This window comes from Rhizophagus irregularis, chromosome 28, assembly GCF_026210795.1.
Source record: "Rhizophagus irregularis chromosome 28, complete sequence".
NCBI lineage: Eukaryota > Fungi > Glomeromycota > Glomeromycetes > Glomerales > Glomeraceae > Rhizophagus > Rhizophagus irregularis.
In genome coordinates, this window is record NC_089456.1 from 2,675,334 (window position 1) to 2,701,632 (window position 26,299).

The 26,299-nt window shown below is 26.1% G+C and overlaps 9 protein-coding genes across 9 annotated transcripts; 3 read left to right on the forward strand and 6 right to left on the reverse strand.

Moving 5' to 3' along the window:
• Window positions 1–1,186: 1,186 nt before the first annotated feature.
• OCT59_019217 (uncharacterized protein) lies at window positions 1,187–2,782 on the reverse strand (the record flags this gene model as incomplete). Its single annotated transcript, XM_025331685.2, has 1 exon — window positions 1,187–2,782. The coding sequence occupies one exon, from the start codon at window positions 2,780–2,782 to the stop codon at window positions 1,187–1,189; it is 1,596 nt and encodes a 531-aa protein (XP_025183977.2).
• Window positions 2,783–5,037: 2,255 nt separating this feature from the next.
• Window positions 5,038–6,603, reverse strand: OCT59_019218 (uncharacterized protein; the record flags this gene model as incomplete). The annotated part of the gene is made up of 1 exon (XM_025314944.2): window positions 5,038–6,603. One exon carries the CDS (start codon window positions 6,601–6,603, stop codon window positions 5,038–5,040), a length of 1,566 nt encoding a protein of 521 aa, XP_025183976.2.
• Window positions 6,604–7,558: 955 nt separating this feature from the next.
• On the forward strand, window positions 7,559–9,112 carry OCT59_019219 (uncharacterized protein; the record flags this gene model as incomplete). Its single annotated transcript, XM_025324861.1, has 1 exon — window positions 7,559–9,112. The coding sequence occupies one exon, from the start codon at window positions 7,559–7,561 to the stop codon at window positions 9,110–9,112; it is 1,554 nt and encodes a 517-aa protein (XP_025183975.1).
• A 1,650-nt stretch (window positions 9,113–10,762) lies between these two features.
• OCT59_019220 (uncharacterized protein) lies at window positions 10,763–11,116 on the reverse strand (the record flags this gene model as incomplete). The annotated part of the gene is made up of 1 exon (XM_066135875.1): window positions 10,763–11,116. The coding sequence occupies one exon, from the start codon at window positions 11,114–11,116 to the stop codon at window positions 10,763–10,765; it is 354 nt and encodes a 117-aa protein (XP_066005126.1).
• Window positions 11,117–11,503: 387 nt separating this feature from the next.
• Window positions 11,504–11,779, reverse strand: OCT59_019221 (uncharacterized protein; the record flags this gene model as incomplete). Its single annotated transcript, XM_025324860.2, has 1 exon — window positions 11,504–11,779. The coding sequence occupies one exon, from the start codon at window positions 11,777–11,779 to the stop codon at window positions 11,504–11,506; it is 276 nt and encodes a 91-aa protein (XP_025183974.2).
• A 902-nt stretch (window positions 11,780–12,681) lies between these two features.
• On the forward strand, window positions 12,682–14,241 carry OCT59_019222 (uncharacterized protein; the record flags this gene model as incomplete). Its single annotated transcript, XM_025334099.2, has 1 exon — window positions 12,682–14,241. One exon carries the CDS (start codon window positions 12,682–12,684, stop codon window positions 14,239–14,241), a length of 1,560 nt encoding a protein of 519 aa, XP_025183973.1.
• An 815-nt stretch (window positions 14,242–15,056) lies between these two features.
• On the forward strand, window positions 15,057–16,658 carry OCT59_019223 (uncharacterized protein; the record flags this gene model as incomplete). Its single annotated transcript, XM_066135876.1, has 1 exon — window positions 15,057–16,658. The coding sequence occupies one exon, from the start codon at window positions 15,057–15,059 to the stop codon at window positions 16,656–16,658; it is 1,602 nt and encodes a 533-aa protein (XP_066005127.1).
• A 2,257-nt stretch (window positions 16,659–18,915) lies between these two features.
• On the reverse strand, window positions 18,916–19,146 carry OCT59_019224 (uncharacterized protein; the record flags this gene model as incomplete). The annotated part of the gene is made up of 1 exon (XM_066135877.1): window positions 18,916–19,146. One exon carries the CDS (start codon window positions 19,144–19,146, stop codon window positions 18,916–18,918), a length of 231 nt encoding a protein of 76 aa, XP_066005128.1.
• Window positions 19,147–21,014: 1,868 nt separating this feature from the next.
• OCT59_019225 (uncharacterized protein) lies at window positions 21,015–25,679 on the reverse strand (the record flags this gene model as incomplete). The annotated part of the gene is made up of 9 exons (XM_066135878.1): window positions 21,015–21,919; window positions 22,005–22,056; window positions 22,142–22,749; window positions 22,843–23,826; window positions 23,922–24,231; window positions 24,332–24,736; window positions 24,973–25,132; window positions 25,213–25,397; window positions 25,485–25,679. The coding sequence occupies 9 exons, from the start codon at window positions 25,677–25,679 to the stop codon at window positions 21,015–21,017; spliced, it is 3,804 nt and encodes a 1,267-aa protein (XP_066005129.1).
• Between the last annotated feature and the right edge of the window lie 620 nt (window positions 25,680–26,299).

Sequence of the window (26,299 nt, forward strand, 5' to 3'; positions counted from 1 at the left end):
ATGATTATAAAATACCAACTATCTCCATTCAAATCATTCCATCACATTTTGCTTTTGCGTTAAACATAATAAAGGTAGATATTCGACTTTATTTTATTCATTATCCTAAAAAAAAAAAATTTTTTTTGAACAGAAATAGCTATTTTGAAAATGGATATTCTTTAATCTATAAATAACAACAATAATACTATTTTATACTTTTATATCATGAATACCATAATCATCATCATTAGTGAATAATCTTTATCAGAGGAAAAGTGGGATATACATATATATATGTATAAAAAGATCATAGGTTTACTAAATTCAGTGGATGTGAAAATTGAGAAAATTACATTGGATACTAGTATCATACTAAAATACATGTATTCCAGAAAGATTTACATGAGTATTAGGATTTTTCCTCTATTTAAAACAAATGTTAAACCAAATTTTATAAATAAAAATACAAAATTTTATTTAAAATGGTGTACTAACTCGCAAGTATTCATTAGCAGCTTTAGTTGGAGACTCCTTTGATTCTATTACATATTGCTTAAAGTTCTTTCCAAACCAAATTCTAAAAACAGGTCGTCCATCTGTTTCATATTCAATTTCACATTTTATGGTAGTATGTCGTAAATCTCCTTCTCCTCTACCCGTAACTGAATAATTATCTGAAATTTTAAATTGAATTCCGGTATAGCAAATTATGTTTTTCGAAGGGTAAAAACCTTCTTTAACAATAGTGCATGTATAGTTGGTATTATTTTGTTTGGGTAAAAGGGGTTATTCTCAGGATATTTACTCTGGTTAGAAAATAAAAGATATGAAAGAGATCATATGATTTTTATTTAAAAAAAAATTGTCGCGTTAATTCAAACTTTCACATGTTAGAATTTTATTGGTTGTCAATCATCTGACTGTCCCACTTAAAATTGTAATTATGCAACTTAAATTTTGGAGTGCGTTAAATAAAATAGTAAATCAGAAATTCCAAAAATGCGCGCATATGCTCGAATCATTATCACAAATGCAGTTATAATATACATAATTTATTACATTTCAAACACAAAATTTAGGATAAAGAATTCATGCTTTCAGATTTTTTGTTTAATAAAAGTTATGAATAAGAATAAATAAATTTATAAAGAACTTCACATAAAATGATCTTATTATCTGATATTTTTAAATTACTACCAAACAATTAATTAATTTCCTTTATATAATTAAGTAAGTCAATCACTAAATCAGAATAACTTTGCACTTCGATATTATATAACTTAAATTCGTTCACTTCACCTTTCAATGATATCAATTCCTTAGTATTATAACTAAAACTACCAAATATTGTAGATTCACAGTAAGAGTCACTAATAGCTAAATACTTAACCCTTTTCTTTTTCATAATATAATTTTTAATAGGGGGTAAAATATCTTGACCTTCATTGTTATAGATCAATAATTTTTTAATAAAAGTATCTTGTGAATTTTTTAGAAACACTTCAAAATCATTTGCTTTAATGCAATAAAGACACAAACATAAATATTCTAATTTAGAAGGAAGGATTTGTCCTAAATTTTGTAATATCATTGAACTTGGCCTATTTCCGATTCCAAGATAATCATACCATACATAGATTGAAATATAATTAAGATTTTGTTTAATATTTTCAATTAAATTGAAAATTTGACAAGTAACCTGACTTTCATTTGCACTAAAATAAAGAAAATTAATATTTTTACAATATTTTGTAATTAATTCTATTAGTTGTTGATTTAATGATGGACCAAACCCGAACTTTTCTAAATAATCACCGGATTTTTGTAATAATAATTCTAATGATCCAATTTGTGATTTCTCGTCTATAAGTAAAGATTTCAATTTAAATGGTTTAGTTAAATTATTAATTTGTCGGTTAAAATTATTATCAAAAGAACAATAAAAGATATGAATAGATTCTAAAACATTTAATTGTTCAAATATGTTATTGTTCAAAAATTTAAAATTGACTTTGTAGAATATAATTATATTTAAAGTATTTGAACAATTAAAATCTTTTGATAATAATAATGATCGATATAAAGGAAAACTATTATCACTTATTAAAATTTTTTTAAGATTTTGTTGTAAATTAATAATTTGTGATATACGATTTCTAATCAACTTATATTTACTACTATTGCTGCTGTATGCATAATCAGACGCACTATCAATAAAAAGGTTTATATTTCTAATATTGTGAATGAATTTTGTATTTTTCAAAATTAACTCAAGAATATTATCAAAACATGTGTGATAATAATCATTCAAATTCTCAATTTCAAGAATATGTAAATTTACTTCATTTTCAATGAAAATTTTAAAAATTGTCATACATATATCAATCAATCCTTTAAAATCATATTTTGAATATAATATATCTTCAGGGTTTGGAGTAATAAAAGAAGATTCAAGCCACTCATTAACAGATAAAATAAACTTGTATATATTCAAATATTTTAAAAACTTGGGATAATTGAAAAATAAATTCGAAGGTAATGAATTATTAACAATTTTATATTCATTTAATTTTGTGTTGAAATCATCATCATTTAAATTACGTAAGTAAATTTCAATAAAATTATAGTTTCTGGTACGAATTGAAAATGGATTTTCCCATAATAATGGAATCGCTAAACGACACCATAATCTGTTAACTAAAATGCATGAATGTAAAGTTGAATAATCGTACTGAAAATATTTTATAACTTCATAAGTTAATTCAGGTAAATCTCCTGAAAATATTTTTGAACATGACATATTGTAAATTTGAAAGTAAAGGGGGAGAGGTATTAAATTTTTATTATTATTCCGAACTGGGTAAATTATACCAATTTTCGGAGTGATGATTCCGATATTGTCGCACAATTCATGTGTAACATGTTTCAATGTTTAGTTAGGATAATAATTTTTGTATAGGTTTGTTTTAGATAGGGCTGCACTATGTTATAGTGTTTCGTTGTAAGCTGTTGGAAATGTGTTACCTTTAGATTGCGTTTTCTATGGTTTTCAATAAAGAGAGGTTTTTTTAAAAAAGAAAATATGCATCGATCGGCGGACTCAAAATTATTTTGTAATACCAGTTACCAAAATCATGTGATATATGATCACTTGATTAAATAATGGAGTTCTACGTTAGCGAAATTCAAATTATTAAACATAAATGGGCATATAAAAACTCATTTTGTTAACAAAAAGTCCATTTTTCACTCACAGTAATTTTTGATTTGTATTATTAGAAAGTGAATATGTCTATTAATAAAAATAAAAATTAAATTTATGTAAGTTTAACAATCATAGCCTCATATATAGGTATTTATAAAAAGTATATTCATAGAATCCTTAATTAACTTATATTTAATTAATTGTATAATATAGGAATTTTTTATATTTAAAATTATTAAATTTCCAATTTCTATAAAAAAATTTTGAAGGTATTTCAGGAGCAAATATTAGATTAATTAACATTACCAAAATCATGTTTATTGTATTTTAGTTTAAAACATGTATTATTAAATTATAATTTTATAGAAATCAAATAAACTTTTTTTTAACGTTTGCCCCGGTCAACTACCCCAGCGTAACCACAAAAAAAATGTCACGAAATGACCGGCATTACTGGCACCGGTAATGAAATAAATCGTGAACTTTTGGACATTTATAATTCATTAATTTGAATTATTATAAGTTAATAATGAAATTTCTCATATTACCCTTCTAAAGTTTGGTCCTTACGATAGTTGGCTTATCATTATCACCGGTCTTACTGCGCCTTATATGTATCACTTTGCGTAGCAAAAAGTGAAAAAATCGACATGTTAATACTAGTGAATCAAATACACCGAAATGAAGGAAACCGCCATTACTGTAAGGAGTGTAAGCTCGAAATGTTGTTTAAAAAATTTTATTGTTATGCATCGTCACGTGCTGGACGGATAGTCTTACTGTTGCATACGGTAAATTATTGCTTAAATGCAAAATTTTTAAAGTTCGCACTTAGCAGACACATTCGTAATTTACCTTTACGGATATTTTTTTTTTTTTACCCTTTTATATTGACCTGTTAAAAGTGAGTACCCTATTAAATTATCATTTTATAATTTTTATTAGATAAATAAGTAATTACGGTAATTTTTTACTTTTTTTACTCCTTGCAAATCAGAAGTCAGAAAAGACGTAATTTTTTTTAGCAATTTAATTAATTATTGTATTTATTTTTTATAACACATTTAGCATTTTTAATTTAATAATGTAAAGATTATCATAATTATTCAAAGCGGTAACAGAAAATCATTATGGACCAGTTTTGGACCGATTCATCTCTAATTTATGTAGACCAAAATGGTTATAGTACGTTTCGCCGAAGTTCATTTTGCCGAAAACTATTCTACTGAGGCCATTTCGCCGAAGGGAAGTTTTGCCGAAGGGATCATTTTCGCCGAACGTACATTTCATTGAATGGACATTTCGCCGAATCCTTTCCCGAACCGTCCATTTCATCGAAGGACATTTCGCCGAAAATGTTAGTGATTAACATATCTCCTTGATCATTAACAATTCACTCTTAAAGTACAAATCCTCTGAACTATTTCATTTTCAATTTATGATGATTTTGCTATCTTTTTTTTTAATATACGTGACTTAAAATAATGTATTAAAAACTCGCTTGTTTTCTCAAAAAAAAGAAAAACTAAAAAATTTCATATTTTCAGCGAAATGACCACTCGCAAAATGATCACTCGGGGAAATGACCACTGGGGAAATGGCATTTTGGCGAAATAGAAACTTCGGTGAAATATGACCAAAATGCGGTCCTGGACCGGTCCTGATCAAAAAAACTAATCGTGGACCGGACCGGATCAAAACGGATTGACCCAATAATGGGCCCATTTCCTAACAGTGGAGTTCAAATCTTTAAAATTGTCATGAATAAAAATAAATAATTTGATTTTAGAAAAGTAAATTCATAAAACAATTTTAATTATTCAGTTAACGTACATATAATATTCATCTTACTAATCAATATTTTTTATATAGTTATTAACGCAAATATATAAATCATTATAACTTCGAACTATAATATTATGTAACTTAAATTCCTTCACTTCATCTTTCAAATCAAATAAATCTATTCTACATTCAATATTTTTAATTGCCAAATACTTTACTCTTCTTTCATTCATAATATATTTTTTTATATAATGTAAAATATCATCGCTACCTATTTGCATTATTAATAATTTATTGATAAAAATACCTTGAGAACTTTCTAAGAACACTCTAAAATCACTTTCTTTAATAGTAAGAGTCAAACTTAAATATTCTAATTTAGAAGGAAGAGCTTGTCCTAGATTTTGTAATATATTTGAACTACCTTCAATATTATCATTTGGAGAATAATAGAAATTATTATTACCATATATATCGATTAAAAGATAATTAAGATTTTGTTTGTTATTTTCAATTAAATTGAACATTTGATAAGAAACCTGATTTTCAAATCCATCAAAATAAAGAAAATTGATATTTTTACAATATTTTGTAATTAATTCTAATAATTGTTGATTTAATGATAGATCATAATCAAGTCCATACCCGAAATTTTCTATATAACCACCAGACATTTGTAATAATTGTTGTAATGATTCAATTTGTAATCCACTAGTTATAAATAAAGATTTCAACTTAAATGGTTTATTTAAATTAATAATTTGTTGAATAAAGCCGATATTTAAAGAACAATTATAAAAATGAATAGATTCTAAAACATTTAGCCGTTCAAATATTTTTTTTAGATTGTTAATACCTTTAAAATCGACGTAATAAAAAACGATTGTATTTAAGGTACTTGAACAATTATAATCTTTTGATAATAATAATGTTTGATATAAAGAAATAACATTACGGTTTATTAAAATTTTTTTAAGATTTTGTTGTAAATTAATTATTTGTGATATACGATCCTTAATTTGAGCAATATCTTTACTCAAATCTATATTATGAAGCTTTAAATTTCTAATATTGTGAATGAAATTTATATTTTGTAAAATTAACCCAAGAATATTATTAAGGTTTATATCCCAAAGAATAATATTTGAGCTCTCAATTTCAAGAGTATGTAAATTCACTTCATTTTCAATAAATATTTTAAATAGTGATACACATATATCAACCATTATGTAAAAATCAGTTAAGTATGATATATTTTCGAGGCTTGCAGTTTTAATAGGAGATTCAAACCATTTCTCAACAGAAAACATAAAATTTTGTGTATTCAAATATTTTAAAAATCTAGGATAATTGAACAATGTATTCGAAGGGAATGATTTATTAAAAAGTTTATATTTATTAAATTTTGTTTTAAGATCATCAGTTGAATTATGTAAGTAGATTTCAATAAAATTATAGTTTCCAGTAGGAATTGAAAATGGATTTTCCCACAATAATGGAATCGCTAAACGACACCATAATCTGTTAACTAAAATACATGAATGTAAAGTTGAATAATCATTCTGAAAATATTTTATAACTTCATAAGTTAATTCAGGTAAATCTCCCGTAAATATTTTTGAACATGTCATATTGTAAAATTGAAAGTAAAAGAGAGAGGCATTAAATTTTTATTATTGTACCAAATTTGGTAAATTATACCAATTTTCGGAATTATGATTCCGATATTGTCGCACAAATAACTGTGTCAATAATTAGGCGCAGTTCAATTAAAATTATGCCCGTAGCTATGTATTAATTTAAACCAAATTTTGTTTTTATTGCTTAGCTAGTTAAATAATTTTTGCTATGTTTATAGACTAGTGAAATTATACATTTATACATACCGTTTAAAATTGTATACTATCGTCACGTGCCAAACGGAAAATTTTAACGTAACTTTGTATTACTAATCTAAAAATCAATAATTTTTTACATGTATTCGACAATATTTTAAAGAAAGAGGTAATTATTTTGGAATATTTTTTCCCGAAGGAAAAAAACCTGGTGTTCCCTTTCCCATGAAATAATGGGTAATCTCCCGGAGCGCGTGCCACTCATTAAATATAGCATGTGATTAACTATTTAACTATTTTAATATTTTAAACTAAAATTAGAGATTTCTCGGCTAATTATATGTGACGGGTAAGAAGAAAAGGAGTGGTGTCGGGTTAACCAAAAAAGTATTGTATGGTGTGAAATCGATATTGAGTATGATTTAGATAATAAAACTATACTCAACTTATATTATCGAACGAAAAAAGTATTGTATTTATTTTTTTTTCTAGGAAAAAATAAAAGGGTCTTTGTACATCGATAATCCTAAGCAAATTAATTATTATTAAAGTTACATAGCAGTGCCAACGCAGATAAATGAGTGTCGATCTCTGTTTTAAACTATGTTAAAACTACGCCTGATTATTGAAGCATGTCACACAATTAATTGTGCGACAATATCGCTCCGAAAATTGATATAATTTACTCAGTTCAGCGTAACAATAAAAAAAATTTTTTATTACCTCTCTCCTTTTCACTTTCAATTACAATATGACATGTTCAAAAATATTTTCAGGAGATTTACCTGAATTAACTTATGAAGTTATAAAATATTTTCAGAATGATTATTCAACTTTACATTCATGTATTTTAGTTAACAGATTATGGTGTCGCTTATCGATTCCATTATTATGGGAAAATCCTTTTTCAATTTATGCCAAAAACCATAATTATATCGAAATTTACTTACTTTATATAAATGATGATCTTAAAACAACATTTTATAAATATAAAGTTATTAATAATTCATTACCTTCGAGTACACTTTTCAATTATCCTAAATTTTTAAAATATTTGAATACATATGAGTTTATATTTTCTGTTCGGAAATGGTTTGGATCTCCTATTAAATACATAAACCTCGAAAGTATATCATACTTAACTGATTTTTACATAATGATTGATATATGTGTATCATTATTTAAAATATTTATCGAAAATGAAGTAAACTTACATACTCTTGAAATTGATAGTACAAGTATCATTTATGATTCTATTTATCCTAGTAATATTCTTGAGTTAATTTTACAAAATACAAATTTCATTCACAATATTAAAAATTTAAAATTTCATATTATAGATAATAATAGAAATATTGCTCTAATTAAAGATCGTATATCACAGATAATTAATTTGCAACAAAATCTTAAACAAATTTTAATAAATCGGAGTGGTTTTCTTTTATGTCAATCATTATTTTTATCAAAAGATTATAATTGTTCAAATACTTTAAATACAATCGTTTTCTATTACTGCGATTTTAAAGGTATTAACAATCTACAAAAAATATTTGAACAATTAAACGTTTTAGAATCTGTTCATATCTTTTATTGTAGTTCTTTAAATACTGACTTTACTCAACAAATTATTAATTTAACAAAACCATTTAAGTTGAAATCTTTATTTATAAAAGAGGTATTACAAATTGAATCACTACAACAACTATTACAAAAATCTGGCGGTTATATTGAAAATTTCAGGTATGGATTTTATCTTAATCCATCATTAAGTCAACAATTATCAGAATTAATCACAAAATATTGTAAAAATATCAATTTTCTTTATTTTGGTGGACCAGAAAGTAAGAGTGTTTATCAAATGTTCAATTTAATGGAAAATATTAAACAAAATCTTAATTATCTTTTAATTGATATAAGTGAATATACTACTATTTCTCCTATTATTAGTACTAGTTCAATCATATTACAAAATCTAGGACAAGTTCTTCCTTCTAAATTAGAATATGTAAGGTTGGCTCTTAATATTAAAGAAAGTGATTTTAGATTATTCTTAGAAAATTCTCAAGATATTTTTATCAATAAATTGTTTATAAAACAAAGCGGTAGTGATGATATTTTACATTATATAAAAGAATATATTATGAAGGAAAGAAGAGTCAGATATTTGGCAATTAATATTGAAAATAGAATAGATTTATTTGATTGGAAAGATGAAGTGAAGGAATTTAAGTTATATAATATTATAGTTCGAAGTTGTAATGATTTATATATTTACGTTGATAACTATATAAAGAATATTGATTAGTTATAAAAATAAATATCATCATATGTAGTAAGTTAACTGAATAATTAAATTTACTTTACTAAATTTACTTTTTAAAATAAATTGCTTATTTATTTATTAATATGAATTATTGAAAAATTATTTTTTTATTCATGGCAATTTTAAAAATTTGAAATCCATTATTAGGGAATGGACATATAGTTGGATCAATCTGGTCCGGTCTAGAGGTTGGAACCGGTTAAGCTTAACCGGTTAATTAACCGGTTAAAACGGAACCGGTTAAAACATTTGTTAACCGGTTAAAAAACAATTTTTAACCGGTTAAATTAACCGGTTAAATTAACCGGTTAAATTATCCGGTTAAATTAATCGGTTAAATTAATTGGTTAATTTAACCGGTTAAAATGCTGAAAATATTTGTAATTCTGGCCAAATTTACAGTGCCGGCCAGAATTATAAATCACGGGACTTCGGATAAAAGTTTAGCCACCAGGTAAGATACCAACGGACCAGGTGGTGGAATTTTTTGTGTTATATAAAATTCATAATGCGGGCCGAAATTCATAGTGCCGGCCAGACAATTTTGGCCTGAATTTAGTCTTTCAGCTAGAGTTTCGTTTCGATAGTTAGAGTTTTGGTCTGGCCTAATTTTGGCCGGGATTAAAAATATATTTGATGCTAATCCTGGCCGAATTTTTATTCTGACTAGGATTGAGTTTTAACCGGTTAATTAACCGGTTAAAGGTTTGGTTAACCGGTTATTAACCGGTTAAGACTTTTTGGACCGGTTCCAACCTCTAGTCCGGTCCATGACCCTTTTGGTCTAGATCATTATTATTAATAAAAATTAGAGTCGAAAACTGGTCCTTAATATTTTTCTATTGCCTCAGCTTAATTCTAAATAACTATAATCTTACACAATTGGTAAAGGAAATTTGAAATATAAAATAATTAATTCAATAAATTAAATGTTTAAATAATTAATTTAGAATAAATAAAATAAATAATATTATAATAATTAAATATATGTTAAGTTCGTTAAATTCAGTTTGTTAAGATGAATTTAAATCAACATAATTATTTTTGCAGTGTCATCATTTTCTAGCTTCTATTCCAGAAAAATCCAGACATGTGATCAATTTTCTTTTTTTTTTTTAGAACAGCAGCGCGTTTATTAATTATGTAACAAAATTACAAAGAAAATCATGAATACATAATACAAAACACTTAGAAAGAGGCAAAAAAATTCCTACATTTCTCTACTGAGCTTGATCTAGTCTAAAAAATTACTTATGATAAATCTAAAAAAAAAATTAAATTTGTCAATTTTAAAAATCTATCTATTGTAAATTTTTTTATTATTTTCTTATGTTTTCTGAAATTTTCTGTATTTTTCTAAACGCTAGAATACTAAGATATTGACATAAAAAATAAATTTGTAAATCATCCCTATAAAAATTGTGAAGAAAAAAAAACTAAACAAATAAAATAAAAACAAAATTAACATTGATACATTAAGAAATACAAAATCTTAAAATCTAAGCTCTTGATAGAAATGTATCTGAAATCAGATGAAAAACCATATTCATATAAGTGTTTTCTTTACCAAATCTAAGCGTAAATCCCAAGACCTTGATCCTAAATTTGTTTGGTTAAGTCAGACAAATTTGTTTATTCGCTATCGGAATCGTTCCTTTGTATTGTCACTACGCGTTTTTTGTTTTTGTTAAACTTGTCTTTTTCTTTACTAGACGTTCCTTCTTGTATTGTGTCATCTTGCTTTTTCTTCTCCAAACGTTCACTGAATTTGTTATTTAAATCATCGAGTTCTTCATGTTCTTCTTTACTCCTAGGTATCGTGGAAAGTAGACTTGATAGTGCATCTACAAATTTATCACCCTTAGATGTTGTATGTGTAGGCACAATAAACTTGTTGATCCCTGTCCTTTTCTTATATACTCCGTCCTTTCCTATTAATTCGTCTTGGCTTTTCATTTGTAAACCTTTTCCCAAATCTTCCTCCATTGTGGATCTGTAAATTTCCTATAATAGATCTTTTTCATAGTTAAAATATATCAAAATATATTTAATTTTGATTTTGATTGTTTTGGCAAAATGTCTACCGTATTCATTGATATACCCTTTCACTAATTCAAAACCTTGTTTTTCATTTTCTTTCTCATCTAACTTTCTAATAAGTATCTCCCTCTTATTCTTGTTGCATCCAAATTAGCGTCAAACATCCTGAAAAAGTACGTTCGTTCATTTTTTGATAAAGCTATATTTGATCCTCCTTTTAGAAATTGCTCTTCCATTTCTTTTTGTTAGACGGATTTTAGCTCGAACTGTTCTGTACTTATAATTCCATTTGACCTCCAATTTCTCTACATATCCAACTTTTTTCAACATCTCTTAAATCTCAGCATCCTTCCAATAAGCCACGTGATTGGCAAAATATTTATCCAAATAATTATCATCGAAAGTTGTTTGAACCAGAATTTCATCGATCTTCCTTTTTTTAATTCTTGTGTCGATGATTTCTTTTTGGACTTTTGGCGCCGCTTGTTGGCATTTAGTCTTACTTTCTGGTTTACTAGTTTTGGAATTTCTACTCGCTTTTTGTTTCTCTTCTAAATTTTCATCCTTTTTTTCTTGTAATTTAATTCGTTCCTTTGTTATTACTTCCATTTCTTTATCTTGCCCTTGAGTTCATTTATCTCTTCCTTTTGTAGTTCTATTAAACGTGTCTTATCTTCTAAATCTTTTTCTAAGGAACGCTTCTTTTCTTTCCAGTCTTGTAATAATTTTTTGTTATGTGGTTGAGAAGAATTTATTGGTTCATTTGTTGCTGAGCCTTCAGAAAAATTCTCACGAACTATTCTTCGAATATCGTCCTTAATGTTTCGCTACCTACTTTATGGTAAATAAAACTGCGTTAAAGACAGTAAGTCGCTTATTTGTACGCTCTTTGGCTGCTATTTTCTTCAAAAAACAACCTGGTCGGAAAAAAGGATTGTCTCCTAGTAAATTTTTTGTTCATATGTTGTTAAACTAAATTTAATATCATCTTCGTCGTTGTCAATATCATAAAAGTTGAATAAATGATTGTGTTCTAGTCCCTCAAAGCCGTCAAATAAGCTCTTATGTATTTTGTTATACTCTTTCCGTTCAGTAAAACTTTGACGTCGGTCATTTTGTAAGTTTTTATGTATTTTATATAGTAAAATTTGTTTTATTCTTCCGCTAAAATTTTGGTTTGAAAGATCAGTGGAAAGAGTTCGTTCTCAAAAATATCAGCACGCTTTTCTAAAATTTTTTATAGGGCTTCAGGCTAGAAGACTTCATTGACCCTTATTTTACAACCTGGCCCGAACCGGACTAAACCATTATTATATCAATTTGTTGTAAAAACAAAAAAAATCGACCAACGGGGTGATCAACTTAATTTTTACCACGTTAGTGATGTTACACACAACGAATTGTGCAACAATATCGGTATAATTTACCCAGTTCGGCGTAACAATAAAAAATTTTTTTGTTACCTCTCTGATTTTTTTGTTACCTCTCTCCTTTTCACTTTCAATTACAATATGACATGTTCAAAAATATTTTCAGGAGATTTACCTGAATTAACCTATGAAATTATAAAATATTTTCAGAATGATTATCCAACCTTACATTCATGCATTTTAGTTAACAAATTATGGTGTCATTTAGCGATTCCATTATTATGGGAAAATCCTTTTTCAATTTATGTTAAAAACCATAATTTTATCGGAATTTACTTACATAATATAAATGACGATCTTAAAACAAAATTTTATAAATATAAAGTTATTAATAATTCATTACCTTCGAGGACACTTTTCAATTATCCTAAATTTTTAAAATATTTGAATACATATGGGTTTATATTTTCTATTCAGAAATGGTTTGAATCTCCTATTAAAACTGCAAGCCTCGAAAATATATCATACTTAACTGATTTTTACATAATGATTGATATATGTGTATCATTATTTAAAATATTTATCGAAAATGAAGTAAATTTACATACTCTTGAAATTGATAGTACAAGTATCGTTTATGATTCTATTTATCCTAGTAATATTCTTGAGTTAATTTTGCAAAATACAAATTTCATTCACAATATTAAAAATTTAAAACTTCATATTATAGATAATAATAGAAATATTGCTCTAATTAAAGATCGTATATCACAGATAATTAATTTACAACAAAATCTTAAAAAAATTTTAATAAATCGGAATAGTTTTCTCTCATGTCAATCATTATTTTTATCAAAAGATTATAATTGTTCAAATACTTTAAATACAATCGTTTTCTATTACTGCAATTTTAAAGGTATTAACAATCTACAAAAAATATTTGAACAATTAAACGTTTTAGAATCTGTTCATATCCTTTATTGTGGTTCTTTATGTACTGACTTTATTCAACAAATTATTAATTTAACAAAACCATTTAAGTTGAAATCTTTATTTGTAAGTGAGATATTACAAATTGAATCATTACAACAATTATTACAAAAATCTGGTGGTTATATAGAAAATTTCGGGTACTGTGGACTTTATTTTACTACATCACTAAGTCAACAATTATTAGAATTAATCACAAAATATTGTAAAAATATCAATTTTCTTTATTTGAGTGGATATGAAAGTCGGATTGTTTATCAAATGTCCAATTTAATTGAAAATATTAAACAAAATCTTAATTATCTTTTAATTGATATAAGTGAATATAGTTCTCCAAATGGTAATATTGAAGGTAGTTCAAATATATTACAAAATCTAGGACAAGCTCTCCCTTCTAAATTAGAATACATAAGGATGGCTTTTACTATTAAAGAAAGTGATTTTAGAGTATTCTTAGAAAATTCTCAAGATATTTTTATCAATAAATTGTTAATAATACAAAATGGTAGTGACGATATTTTACATTATATAAAAGAATATATTATGAAGGAAAGAAGAGTCAGGTATTTGGCAATTAAAAATATTGAAAATAGAATAGATTTATTTGATTTAAAAGATGAAGTGAAGGAATTTGAGTTACATAATATTATAGTTCGAAATTATACCGATTTATATATTACCGTTAATAACTATATAAAGAATATTGATTAATTATAAAGATGAATATCATATGTATGTTAACTGAATAATTAAATTTACTTTACTAAATTTATTTTTTACAATAAATTGTTTAATTATTTTTTTATTCATGACAATTTTAAAAATTTGAAATCCATTTTAGGAAATGAACATAGAGTTGGATGAATCCGTTCTGGTCCGGTGATTCCGGTCCGGTCCAGGACCACTTTTGGTCTAATCTTTATTATGATTATATGATATTAATAAAAATTAAAAATGAATCGATCCGAACTTGGTCGAAAAAACTGGTCCGTAATATTTTTCTATTGCCGCAGCTTAATTTCTAAATAATTATAATCTTACACAATTAGTAAACGAAAATTTAATGTAAAATAATTAATTCAATAAATTAAATAATTAAATAGAATAAATAAAATAAATAATATTATAAAAATTAAATAAATGTTAAGTTCGTTAAATTTGTTAAGATGAATTTTAAATTAACATAATTATTTTTGCAGCGTCATCATTTTTCTACTAGTTTCTGGCTATTCCAGAAAAATCCAGACATGTGATTAATTTTCTAAAAATTTTTTATAGAGCTTCAGGCCTTATTTTACGACCCGGCCCGGCCCGGCCCGGACTATTATACCAATCTGTTGTAAATTGACCAACAGGTGACCGTGAGGTGATCAACTTAATTTTTACCACGTTAGTGACGTTACACAATTAATTGACACGAATTGTGCGACAATATCGGAATCATCACTCCAAAATTGGTATAATTTACCCAGTTCGCCCAGTTAAAAATTTAATACTTCTCCTCCTTTTACTTTCAAATTTACAATATGTCATGTTCAAAAATATTTTCAGGAGATTTACCTGAATTAACTTATGAAGTTATAAAATATTTTCAGAATGATTATTCAACTTTACATTCATGCATTTTAGTTAACAGATTATGGTGTCGTTTAGCGATTCCATTATTGTGGGAAAATCCATTTTCAATTCCTACTGGAAACTATAATTTTATTAAAATTTACTCACATAATTCAAATAGTGACTTTAAAACAAAATTAATTGAATATAAAATTATCAATAGTAGTTCATTACCTTCGAATACACTGTTTAATTATCCTAGTTTGTTAAAATATTTGAATATAAATAAGATTATTTTCTCTGTTGTGAGGTGGTTTGAAGCTACTATTAGAACTTCAAACCCTGAAAATGGATTAAATTTAGGATTTAATTTTAACAGAGATATATGTGTATCACTTTTTAAAATTTTCATTGAAAATGAAGTAAATTTACATACTCTTGAAATTGAGTTCTCAGATGTTACTCATATTTCTACATATTTTAATAATCTTAACAATATTTGTGAGTTAATTTTACAAAATACAAATTTCATTCACAATATTAGAAATATAAATCTTTTTATTAATAATTTATTTGATTCTTCATACAGCGATAATAATAAATATAAGTTAATTGAAAATCGTATATCACAAATAATTAATTTACAACAAAATCTTAAAAAAATTTTAATAGGTAGTAATAGTTTTCCTTTATATCAATCATTATTATTATCAAAAGAATCTAATTGTTCAAATACTTTAAATACAATTACATTCTATAAAATCAATTTCAATTTTTCGATCAATAATATATTGGAACAATTAAATGTTTTAGAATCTATTCATATCATTTATTGTTCTTTTAATAGTAATTTTGCTCAACAAATTATTAATTTAACCAAACCATTTAAGTTGAAATCTTTACTTATAAATGAGAAACCACAAATTGAAGTATTGGGATTATTATTACAAAAATATGGTGATTATTTAGAAAATTTCGAGTATGTATTTAATCATGATTTATCATTAAATCAACAATTATTGGAATTAATCATAAAGTATTGTAAAAATATCAATTTTCCTTGTTTTAATATATATGAGAGACTGATTACTTATCAAATATTGAATTTAATTGAAAATATTAAACAAAATCTTAATTATCTTTCGATTAATATATGGTATGACTATAATGGAAAAGGAGGTAGTTCAACCATATTACAAAATTTAGGGCAAATCCTTCCTTCTAAATTGGAATATTTACTTTTGGGTCTTCATCATATTAAAGCAGATGATTTCAAAGTGTTTCTAAAAAATTCTCATGATACTTTTATCAAAAAATTATTGATCTATAACAGTCAAGGTCAGGATATTTTACCCCTTATTAAAAAATATATCATGAAAAAGAAAAGGGTTAGGTATTTGGCTATTAATAATTATTTCTATGAATCTACATTTGATAGATATGGTGATAATATTAAGGAATTGATTTCATTGAAAGATGAAGTGAAGGAATTTAGGTTATATAATATTGAAGTCCAGAGTTATTCTGGTTTAGTGATTGACATGCATAATTATATAAAGGAAATCAATTGATTGTTTGGATAGTAATATTATTATTAAAGTTACTTATAAATTTACTTATATTCATTGTTAATAATAAATATAAAATATTTTTATTGTTTTTATTAAACAAAAATCCGAAATCATTAATATAAACAAGCATGAATTCTTTATCCTAAATTTGATAATAAATTATGCATAGTATACTTATTGAAGTGTCATTATGCTTTATTTGTTAATATAAATATAGTATTGATTTTACGTTAAAGAAAAAAGTTAATTATTATTCCGCAGCAGTAAGCTTTATTCACATTAGACTATTAAAAAAATTGAATTTATTTATTCGTTTAATAATAGTTAAAAATAAAATTTTACCAATACTATATTGTCGTCAGTGATGATATTCATGAGTTTTTTTTTTGAATCTTCAAGAATTTTTTAAATTGAAGCATGTATTTTATCAACTCTATAATACTATAAAATTCTGTAATATAAAGATTTGCTACAATGAAAAATCTTAATTTTTATTCCATTCCTGTTATAGTCAGTTGTAGTCATTATTAGCAAAACTGATGAGAAGTTCTTAATGAAGTCACTATACTAATTGTGGGTAGATCAAGATTTTCTTAAGTTATAGGTTATGGCTTGAGAAAATGTGAAAGTTTGATTCAATAATTATAATTTTTTTTTAAGGAAAAAATAAGCGTTTATTAAATTCTTCTTCGCAGTAGTACAACTGATTTGAAAATCGATAATAAAATCAAAAGAGTCTTTCTCGTTCCACGTAAAAAAAATATTATTTTCGCGTGTAGAGGATAATATTTCGTTTATGAAGTTACTCACTCAAAAGAAAAATATTATCCCCACTTGTTTTACACGAAAAATATTATTTCCTACTTATAAAATTATTAAAATATTATCTTTACTCATTGTTTCACGCGAAAAATATTATCTCGCACTATAACTATGGATATTAATTTTGTTAATAAAAAAGATGTTGAGGATCATATTGAGGTACTTTTATATGAATATTAAGTTAATTATAAAAAATATTATAACATATTATTATAACCAAGTGATTGTAAAGACAATAATAAAGAGAATAGGTTGGCTTTAAAGCTTAAAGAGCTTAAATATCGGGAAAAAGATTTAGCATTAAAAGAATGTGAACTTGCTTTAAGGGAATGTGAAGCAAAAATTCGTGTAATAAAATTGTCTAATTGTGAAAAAGAGCGTAAATTAATTATTAGGAAATAGTATTAATTAAAAATATTTTAAAGATGAAAAATTTTGCTTATCAACCGGGGTAAATTTCTATTTGTCAACCGCTAAATTTTGACCAATCAGAGTAGATCATATGCAATATTGGCGAATACTCCGGCGACCGAGCTCGAATTACACTAGCTCTAATTACTAGTGTAATTCGAGCCATTATTTTAAAGATTTATTGCCATTTTCAGAAATGTTGACAATCTGAAATTTTGACCATTTTATACCGAACACACCGAACACACCGTGAACACATACAAAAAATTATGCAAACTTGAAGTATTCATGCATAACTTTATATAAAAACTATTTTTGTCACTTTTTAGATATGAATAAAATTGAAATATGAAAATTTGTACCGAACACACACCGAACACAAACGAACACACCGAACACACCGAACATTGGCAAATACAAGCAAATACAAGTGAATACATATATGCAAATAATATAATTTTTATACATTTTTTTATGCACACTACCTAAAAATATATTACTAAAGTTTTAATTTTGCTTTTTTTAAAGGAAAATTTGTTTTTTTTTTAATTTTAATTGCTGTGTTCGGTGTGTGTTCGGTGTGTTCAATTTATAGAAATGATCAACATTCTAATGTCAACATTTCTGAAAACGGCAATAATAAATATAATTCAAAGTTTGCAAATTTAAAATTAGAGACACTTGTTAATTAAAATTGAAAGCAATAGTTACAAATATTATTCATTACAATGATTAGTGTACGAATAAACAAACAAATTAACATCACAATTAACCAGCAGTACATGTTTTTGCATAATGTCCTATTTCATGATAATTCTTACAGCGCTTAAAGTTTTACTTTCTCGATTTTCATGAGAATTCTCAAATGGCGCACCTGCTATTGTATTAGTTTTGTCAAAGCAGTATTGCGCTTATTACCCACAATGGAAGACTTAATCCTTTTATGTGTTACCCGACCCTTATGTCTTTTTTATTCTGGCGGAAGAATATCATCAGTACTATCCAAATCATCAACACTATGAAGTTAAATTGTAGTTTCACCTTCTTGTTGTCGATTGAGTTCCTTTTTAATAATCCATTGATTAATAGTATTATAAAGAATAGAGTCTTCATCATAAACCGCATTCTTGAGTGCTTCTTTAAAAACACTGGAAATTTTCCCATATAGATCTCTTATTTGCCTTGCCTTTGCCTTTACTTTTTCTTCATCATTATTCATATCACCACGAATTTGAAACACAATACTGTTTGTCATATAGTTAGTTTCGGCTACATGATCTCCTTGAGTTGTTATAAAGGGTTCATTAGCAGAATTATCAAAGAAAAAAGTTCTCTTGATAGACAAAAATTCTTCAGGAATATTAATATTATTAATATTGTTCGTTCATGTTAAAAATGTTTGAAAGAAAAAAGAAATTTAATATGGTTTTTATTAAGGGAGTGAAACGGACAAGAAAGAAAGCAGTAAAAAAAGATCTGATAGATAAACTATTTGATCAATAATATTTAACTATTGATAAGCGGCTAGTGCAAGCCACCCATGTGATCGAATACTTATCAATCATCTTCCCCAGTAACACCATCAAAAAAAGCTCGGGCATGTGATTTTTGAGCATGTGATTTTGTAACATACGGCGCAGTTTGTGGTTACTGATCTATTTAAATATTTATCGCGTATTATTTAAGCTATTATTTAAGCTTTCTTTTCGCGTCTACATTACCAAATACCAAGAATACAAATTTATTTTTAAAACAAAAGGTTGGCTTATTTTCTTTACAATGGCTATAAATCTTTTAAAACAAAACTTGCAGAAAATATGAAACCTGTAGAAATACCAAGTAAGCAATAATACCAGTTCAACAAACTAAATTGCAACTGTTATTTTGACAGCCTAATTAATGCAACCTTCTCTTCTAAAAGAGCAAAACTAGTCTGTATTATAGTAGTAAGGAAGTCATATTGTCCTATTAATACAGTAAATTAGGTGAAGACGTTGAACATTATCAAATAAGTGAACCATGCCATTAACATGGAAGGGGCATACTGATATCACTCATTATTTACAATAATTTATTTTAAATTAACAGTTAATGTATTTTAATAAATTGAAATTGAATAAATTTTATTGTTAAATTAATATTACATTCTATTTTAATAAAATAATTACTCAAATTTCATTAATTTAAAAGATTTTGTTTTACTCTTATGAATTAACATCTATAAAATTTCATTATATTCTCAAGCAATCATCTTTGGAGTGGAGTATCTTAGGGTAAGCCGGAAAAGTTAGTTTAGGCCGAAATACTTATCTTTAAAGATAACATTGACGTTGGAGTATCTTAGGGTTAGGGTAAGGAAAGTTGATTTAGGCGGAAATACATATCCTTGAAGATAAAGTAGATGTTGGAGTTTCTTAGGGTTAGGTAAAAAAAGTTGGTTTAGGCTGAAACTTTTACCTTTGGAGTTAGTTAGGGTTAAGTAGCAATAGCTGCGTAGTGCAATTTCAATAGCCACATGAATCACGTGCCCGAGCTTTTTTTGATGGTTACGCTGGGGGAGTTTTATCAATCCCGTTTATGACAACAATTTTTCTTTAAAGATTTTAATAAAAAATTCATGATAAAATTTACTATTCAATTTTAACTTTGGCGGTCGAGTATAAATTACAAATAATTATGCCAATTTTCGAAGTGATGATTCCGTTATTGTCGCACAATTCGTATCAATTAATCGTGGGCGCAAAACTTTATATTTTTGTTTAGATAGCACTATGTTATTGCTTTATCGTATAAGTGTATATTTTCATATGCTTAAGTCGTCGATACCTTTAGTTGATGGTTTTCAATAAAAAGTTTTTTTTTTAAAAAAAAAAGAAAAAAGAAATTGTTGTTAAGCTTGAAGTAGAGCTGCAAACGACCCGGAAACCCGGGCCCGGATCCGAGTTTGGGTCGGAAAATTTACTTTCAAAATTATGATTTTTCGTTAAACCCAGATTTTCGTAATTCTGGTCAAATTCTTAAATTTAATTTATATAACCAATAACCAATCATACATATTTATAAAATATAATGTTCACAAAAAAAAAAAGAATAAAAGAATAATAAATTATATTAATTTTTTAATTAATTCATTTTACCCAAATATTGATCTTGTACCATATTATAATAAATTCCTTTTTTAGTTAATAATTCTTGATGAGTACCTTCTTCAGCTACTTTACCATCTTTTATAACGAAAATAATATCAGCATGTTGAATTGTTGATAATCTATGTGCTATCGCTAATGTAGTTCTACCTTTTGCAGCTTGATCCAAAGCTGCTTGTACAACTTTTTCTGACTCAGAATCTAAAGCTGAAGTCGCTTCATCTAATAATAAAATTTTTGGATTCCGTATTAAAGCTCTTGCAATTGCGATTCTTTGTTTTTGTCCTCCAGATAATTGAGTTCCTTTATTACCAACAGGAGTATCATATCCATCTTGTAAGTTAATAATAAAATCATGAATATTAGCTTCCTTACAAACTCTTTCAATATCTTCTTGCGTTGGTTTTTGATCTGTATTACAACCAAATAAAATATTTTCTTTTATGGTCATATCATATAAAGAAGGTTCTTGACTAACAACTGAAATATTTTTTCTTAAATTATTAACATTTAAAGTACTTATACAAACTCCATCTAATTGAATTGTTCCACTCATCACATCATAAAATCTTTCAATTAATCCTATTGTAGTACTTTTACCACATCCTGATGGTCCAACCAATGCAGAAAATTGACCTGGTTCAATGTTTAAATTAAGTCCATTAAGTACTGGTACATTTTGACGTGTAGGATAACGAAAATAAACATTAGAAAATTTGATATGTCCTTTAATATCATCAATATTTTTTCCACTTTGAGACCAAGAATCTATTTCTGGAATATTTTCAATTAATTTTACAATAGATTCTGCTGAAATTTTTGCTTTTGTTATATTTGGTGCGAAACTAAAAATACGTCCACTTGACATCGCTCCATAAAGTACTAAAAATTAAAAACGTTTTATTTTTTAAGTTGTATGATATTTGACAACTTGATATGCAATAAAATCATGAAATATATATATTACCTGCCGTAAACACAGCATAAAATTTGTATAAATCATATTCTCCATTTGCAAACTATTATAATAAAAAAAAAAATTTTTTTTAATAAAAATAAGAATATTATTTTTTTTAATGAATAATTATTATATATTATACATACCAAATGAGTTCCATACCAAAATGCTAAAGCATTACCTAGAAAATTTATACTAGATGCTGAACCATAAATTAGACTACCAAAAATTGCATTATGAAGTCCTTCTTTCATTGGACCATCCAACATATTACTATATATTTTTAATAAATCTTCTTCTCTTGTTAAAGAAGCAACAGTACGAATATTAGATGTTCCCTCGCACGCTATTTGTGCAGATTTTTCATAAATCTTTAGTGTACGTGATTTGAATCCCGCCATCATCTTAAATTTAAAATAACCGGCGACCATTAATATAGGTACCGTTGTTAATATTACAAGTGTTAACTTCCATCCAATTATTAATGCAACTATAATTCCCACTATAATTGTAGCAAGAATTCGGGAGATAGAACCAAGAGCAGTAGCCAGTCCACCAATATCTGTAACATTCGATGTTAATACACTAATTAAACCACCAACATTATTATCTTCTTTATCAAAGAAACTAATATCTTGTCTTAATATTGAAGAAAATAATGTTGAACGAATTCGAAGAACGAGATTTTCTCCGGCCAATCCGAGACATAAACCTTCAATAAAACTACATGTCATAATAACAAAACCGATAGCAACTAAAAAAAATTATAAATAAATAATTATAATCAAATATATATATATATGAAGATTCTAACTGCTTATATAAATACATTAAATTAATAACTTACGAAACATAAGTGACCAAAATGTTGAATCCTTTCGTAATTCATCTTTAGGTTTCGTAAAAGAATTTATAACTTTTGCATATATAATAGAAAATACCGGAAAGGCCGTGCCACAAATAAGTGAAGCAGCTATTCCAATAAATAGTAAATATCGTTGCGAACCATTAATTTTATTAATTTTTCTAATTAATTCCCAAGTTGAATAACGATTATATTCCGTATTATATCCTTTTTCAGTATCATTATATTCATCAATACCGGATTTTGACGATCTATTTGTAATAACTCTTGTAAGTGTACAATCTTTTTCAATAATAATAGAATCTTCTTCTTCAAAGTCTTTTGATTTTGATTCTTCTTCATGAATTTTTTGTGCTGAAACTAATTTTGAATAAGCTCCTTCTGGATTTTGAATCAATTCATCATGATTACCAACTTCAATAATTTCACCATTATTCATTACAACGATTTTTGTAGCATTACGTATGGTAGATAATCTATGAGCTATAACTATTGTAGTTCTATCTTTTGAAGCTTTATCTAAAGCATCCTGTACAACACTTTCACTTTTAGTATCAAGTGCACTAGTAGCTTCATCTAATAATAAAACTTTTGGATCTTTTATGATCGCTCTTGCAATTGCAATACGTTGTTTTTGTCCTCCTGATAATAAAAATCCTCCTTCTCCTACGTTTGTTTCATATTTATCAGTTAATTCCATTATAAAATCATGAGCATTTGCCATTGTACAAGCTTGTACGATCATTTCATGTTTTTTATTTTCATCAATATTTTCATAAATTGATCCTATTAATCCATGAGCTACATTTTTCGCAATTGTAGTATTAAAAAGAACGGGTTCTTGACCCACGAAACTCATTTGTCTTCGAAGCCATTTTAAATTAAGTCCTTTGATAGCATGATCATCAAATAAAATTTCTCCTTCGATAGGATCATAAAAACGAAGAACTAGTGATACAATCGTACCTAGGGATGAAAAAAAAATTTTTTTTTTTAAGTAATTGAAACGATATTTATGAATAAAAAAATAAAATATTAATAAAAATAAATAAATAAATTACTTTTGCCAGAACCGGATGAACCAACTAATGCAACAGTAGTTCCAGGTTCTATATCCAAAGATATATTCTTCAAAGTTTTTGTTTCGGGGCGTGAAGGATAAAAAAATGAGAGATTCTTTAATTGAATTCGACCTTTAACATTATCTAATTTATCGCCTTCCTCCGATTCAATATTTATTGGGGGAATTCTTTCTATTGTTTCATAAATTTTTGCTCCAGCTCCTTTAGCGCTATTAATTGCCATAACATCAGGCATAATTTGAGCAATGGAAAAACTTCCTATTAATACCGCGAAGAATACGCTAACAACCTATATACATATAATGCAGATTAATTATTATTCAGTTAATATTTATTTATTTTATTTATTTTCGCATAAAAAAAAAGAAGAAATAATAATATAAACTTACTTTTCCTGTAGTTGTCTCGCCATTGATAATTTGAGTTGCACCAAACCAAAAAGCCAAAGCATACATTGAATTCAAAATAAAATCATTAGTACCCATACTTAAACTATTAAAAGTATTGGATTTTACGCCAGATGATTTAGCATCTTCTAATTTAGAATCATAAAGTTTTGAAACATTTTTTTGTTGAGAAAATGCGACAGTTGTTCTAATTGTAGATATTGATTCTTCTGCTATAGTAGAAGATTTAGAATAATAATCTAAAACCTTTAGTTTATAATTAACTATAAGTCTATTAAATATTCCACCATTTAACATTATCAAAGGAAATTCAACAAAGATTACTAAGGTCATTTTCCAATTTATTATAAATGCTATAGTAAAAGACGCCAAAAATTGCACTAAAAACTTTTTTAAAAAAAAGAAAAAAAAAATTATTTAGTTAGTGGTGCAGTAAAGAAAAAAGGGCGTACCCATCAAAAAATGTCCGGCATAAAGTGTGGAACGCATGTGACATATATACAGTATAGCATGTGTTTCACTACTGAAAAAATTCCAAATATCACGTGATTTTCGTGACATTTTTTGAGGAGTACGCAGTGGAAATCAGAAAAAATGGGTTAAAAGATTTTTAAAGAACTTACGGTAAATGCCATTGAAACTTTTTCACTAATACCATCTTGAATTAAATTAGTATCATTAGTAATTCTCGTAGTAACTTCACCAGCACCAAGTTTATCAAAATAAGCGATATCTTGTCTTAATACCGCACGTAAATATTGTTCACGAATCCTTCGAGTAATTCTATTAATATATAAAAATATATGTTTATATTAATTAAGACAAGATAAAAGAAAGAGTGATATTAATTTGCTGATTTTTACCTTTCACCAGTTGCGATCCAACATGCCATATAAAAATAACTGGTAATAAAAGTAACTATAGCAAAATAAACGAAAAAAGTTGTAAAATAATTGGCTTTATTTAAGAATTCATCTTTAGAGATTTGTTTGGTTTGAAATTTATAAAAGTAATCAATTAATTGTCCGAAAACAACTGTTATCAAAGGCTAGATAAAGAAAAAAACAAATATAAAAAATTATAAATTTTTTTAAGAAATTTGTTTAGTTTTTTTTAAAAAAAAAAAAATACTTACGACAATGATACCAGCAATGACAGCACAAATCAAGCCAAATATCATTAAAATCCAATCTTGCTTCGTAGCATGATTATATAATTTCCAATATGATATTTTATAATTTTTCCCTTCCGTGCTCGCATCGTTCGTATCATTGTTAATTTGTACTACCGTAATATCTACGGATGATCCAGTTTCTTTTTCTGTTGTCATTATTAACGTTAACGTTAAATTTTTTCTTAATTTTAAAGATTAAAAAAAATTCCAGAAAAAAAGAATAATTTCAATATTTATAAAAAAAAAAAAATTTTATCGCTGTTTTCAAAATAGTGTAGTAGGACATATATATTCAGATGAAAAAAGATTGCCAGTAACCCTATAAAAACGAAATGAGTTAAATTTATTTAATATTTGTGCTCATATGTAATAATAATGAATGTCTAAAAAAGCACCATTTTGTTTAAATTTTATTTTTTTTTGTAATAAGACATAAATCGAATTAAATGGTGCTTTTTTAGACGTTTTTTACACATGAACGCAAATATATAACACATTTCATTTTTTATAGGATGATCATATTGGAAATCCCGAAAATACTGGTAAATCATGGTAATTATAGTAATCTAATAATTTTTTTGAAAGCGGCATAATTAGGGCCGATAAAATATTATATAATCTTATCAGACGAATAATGTTTTTATTTTTTTTTTAAAAAAAAAAACTAAATTGAAAAAAGGATTAATGTATATCCAAGTTTTATATTGCGAAAACATTATTATTGTGTCGTTATCAAACAATCAAATGACAATAATTCAAAATGAAAATCTTTGATC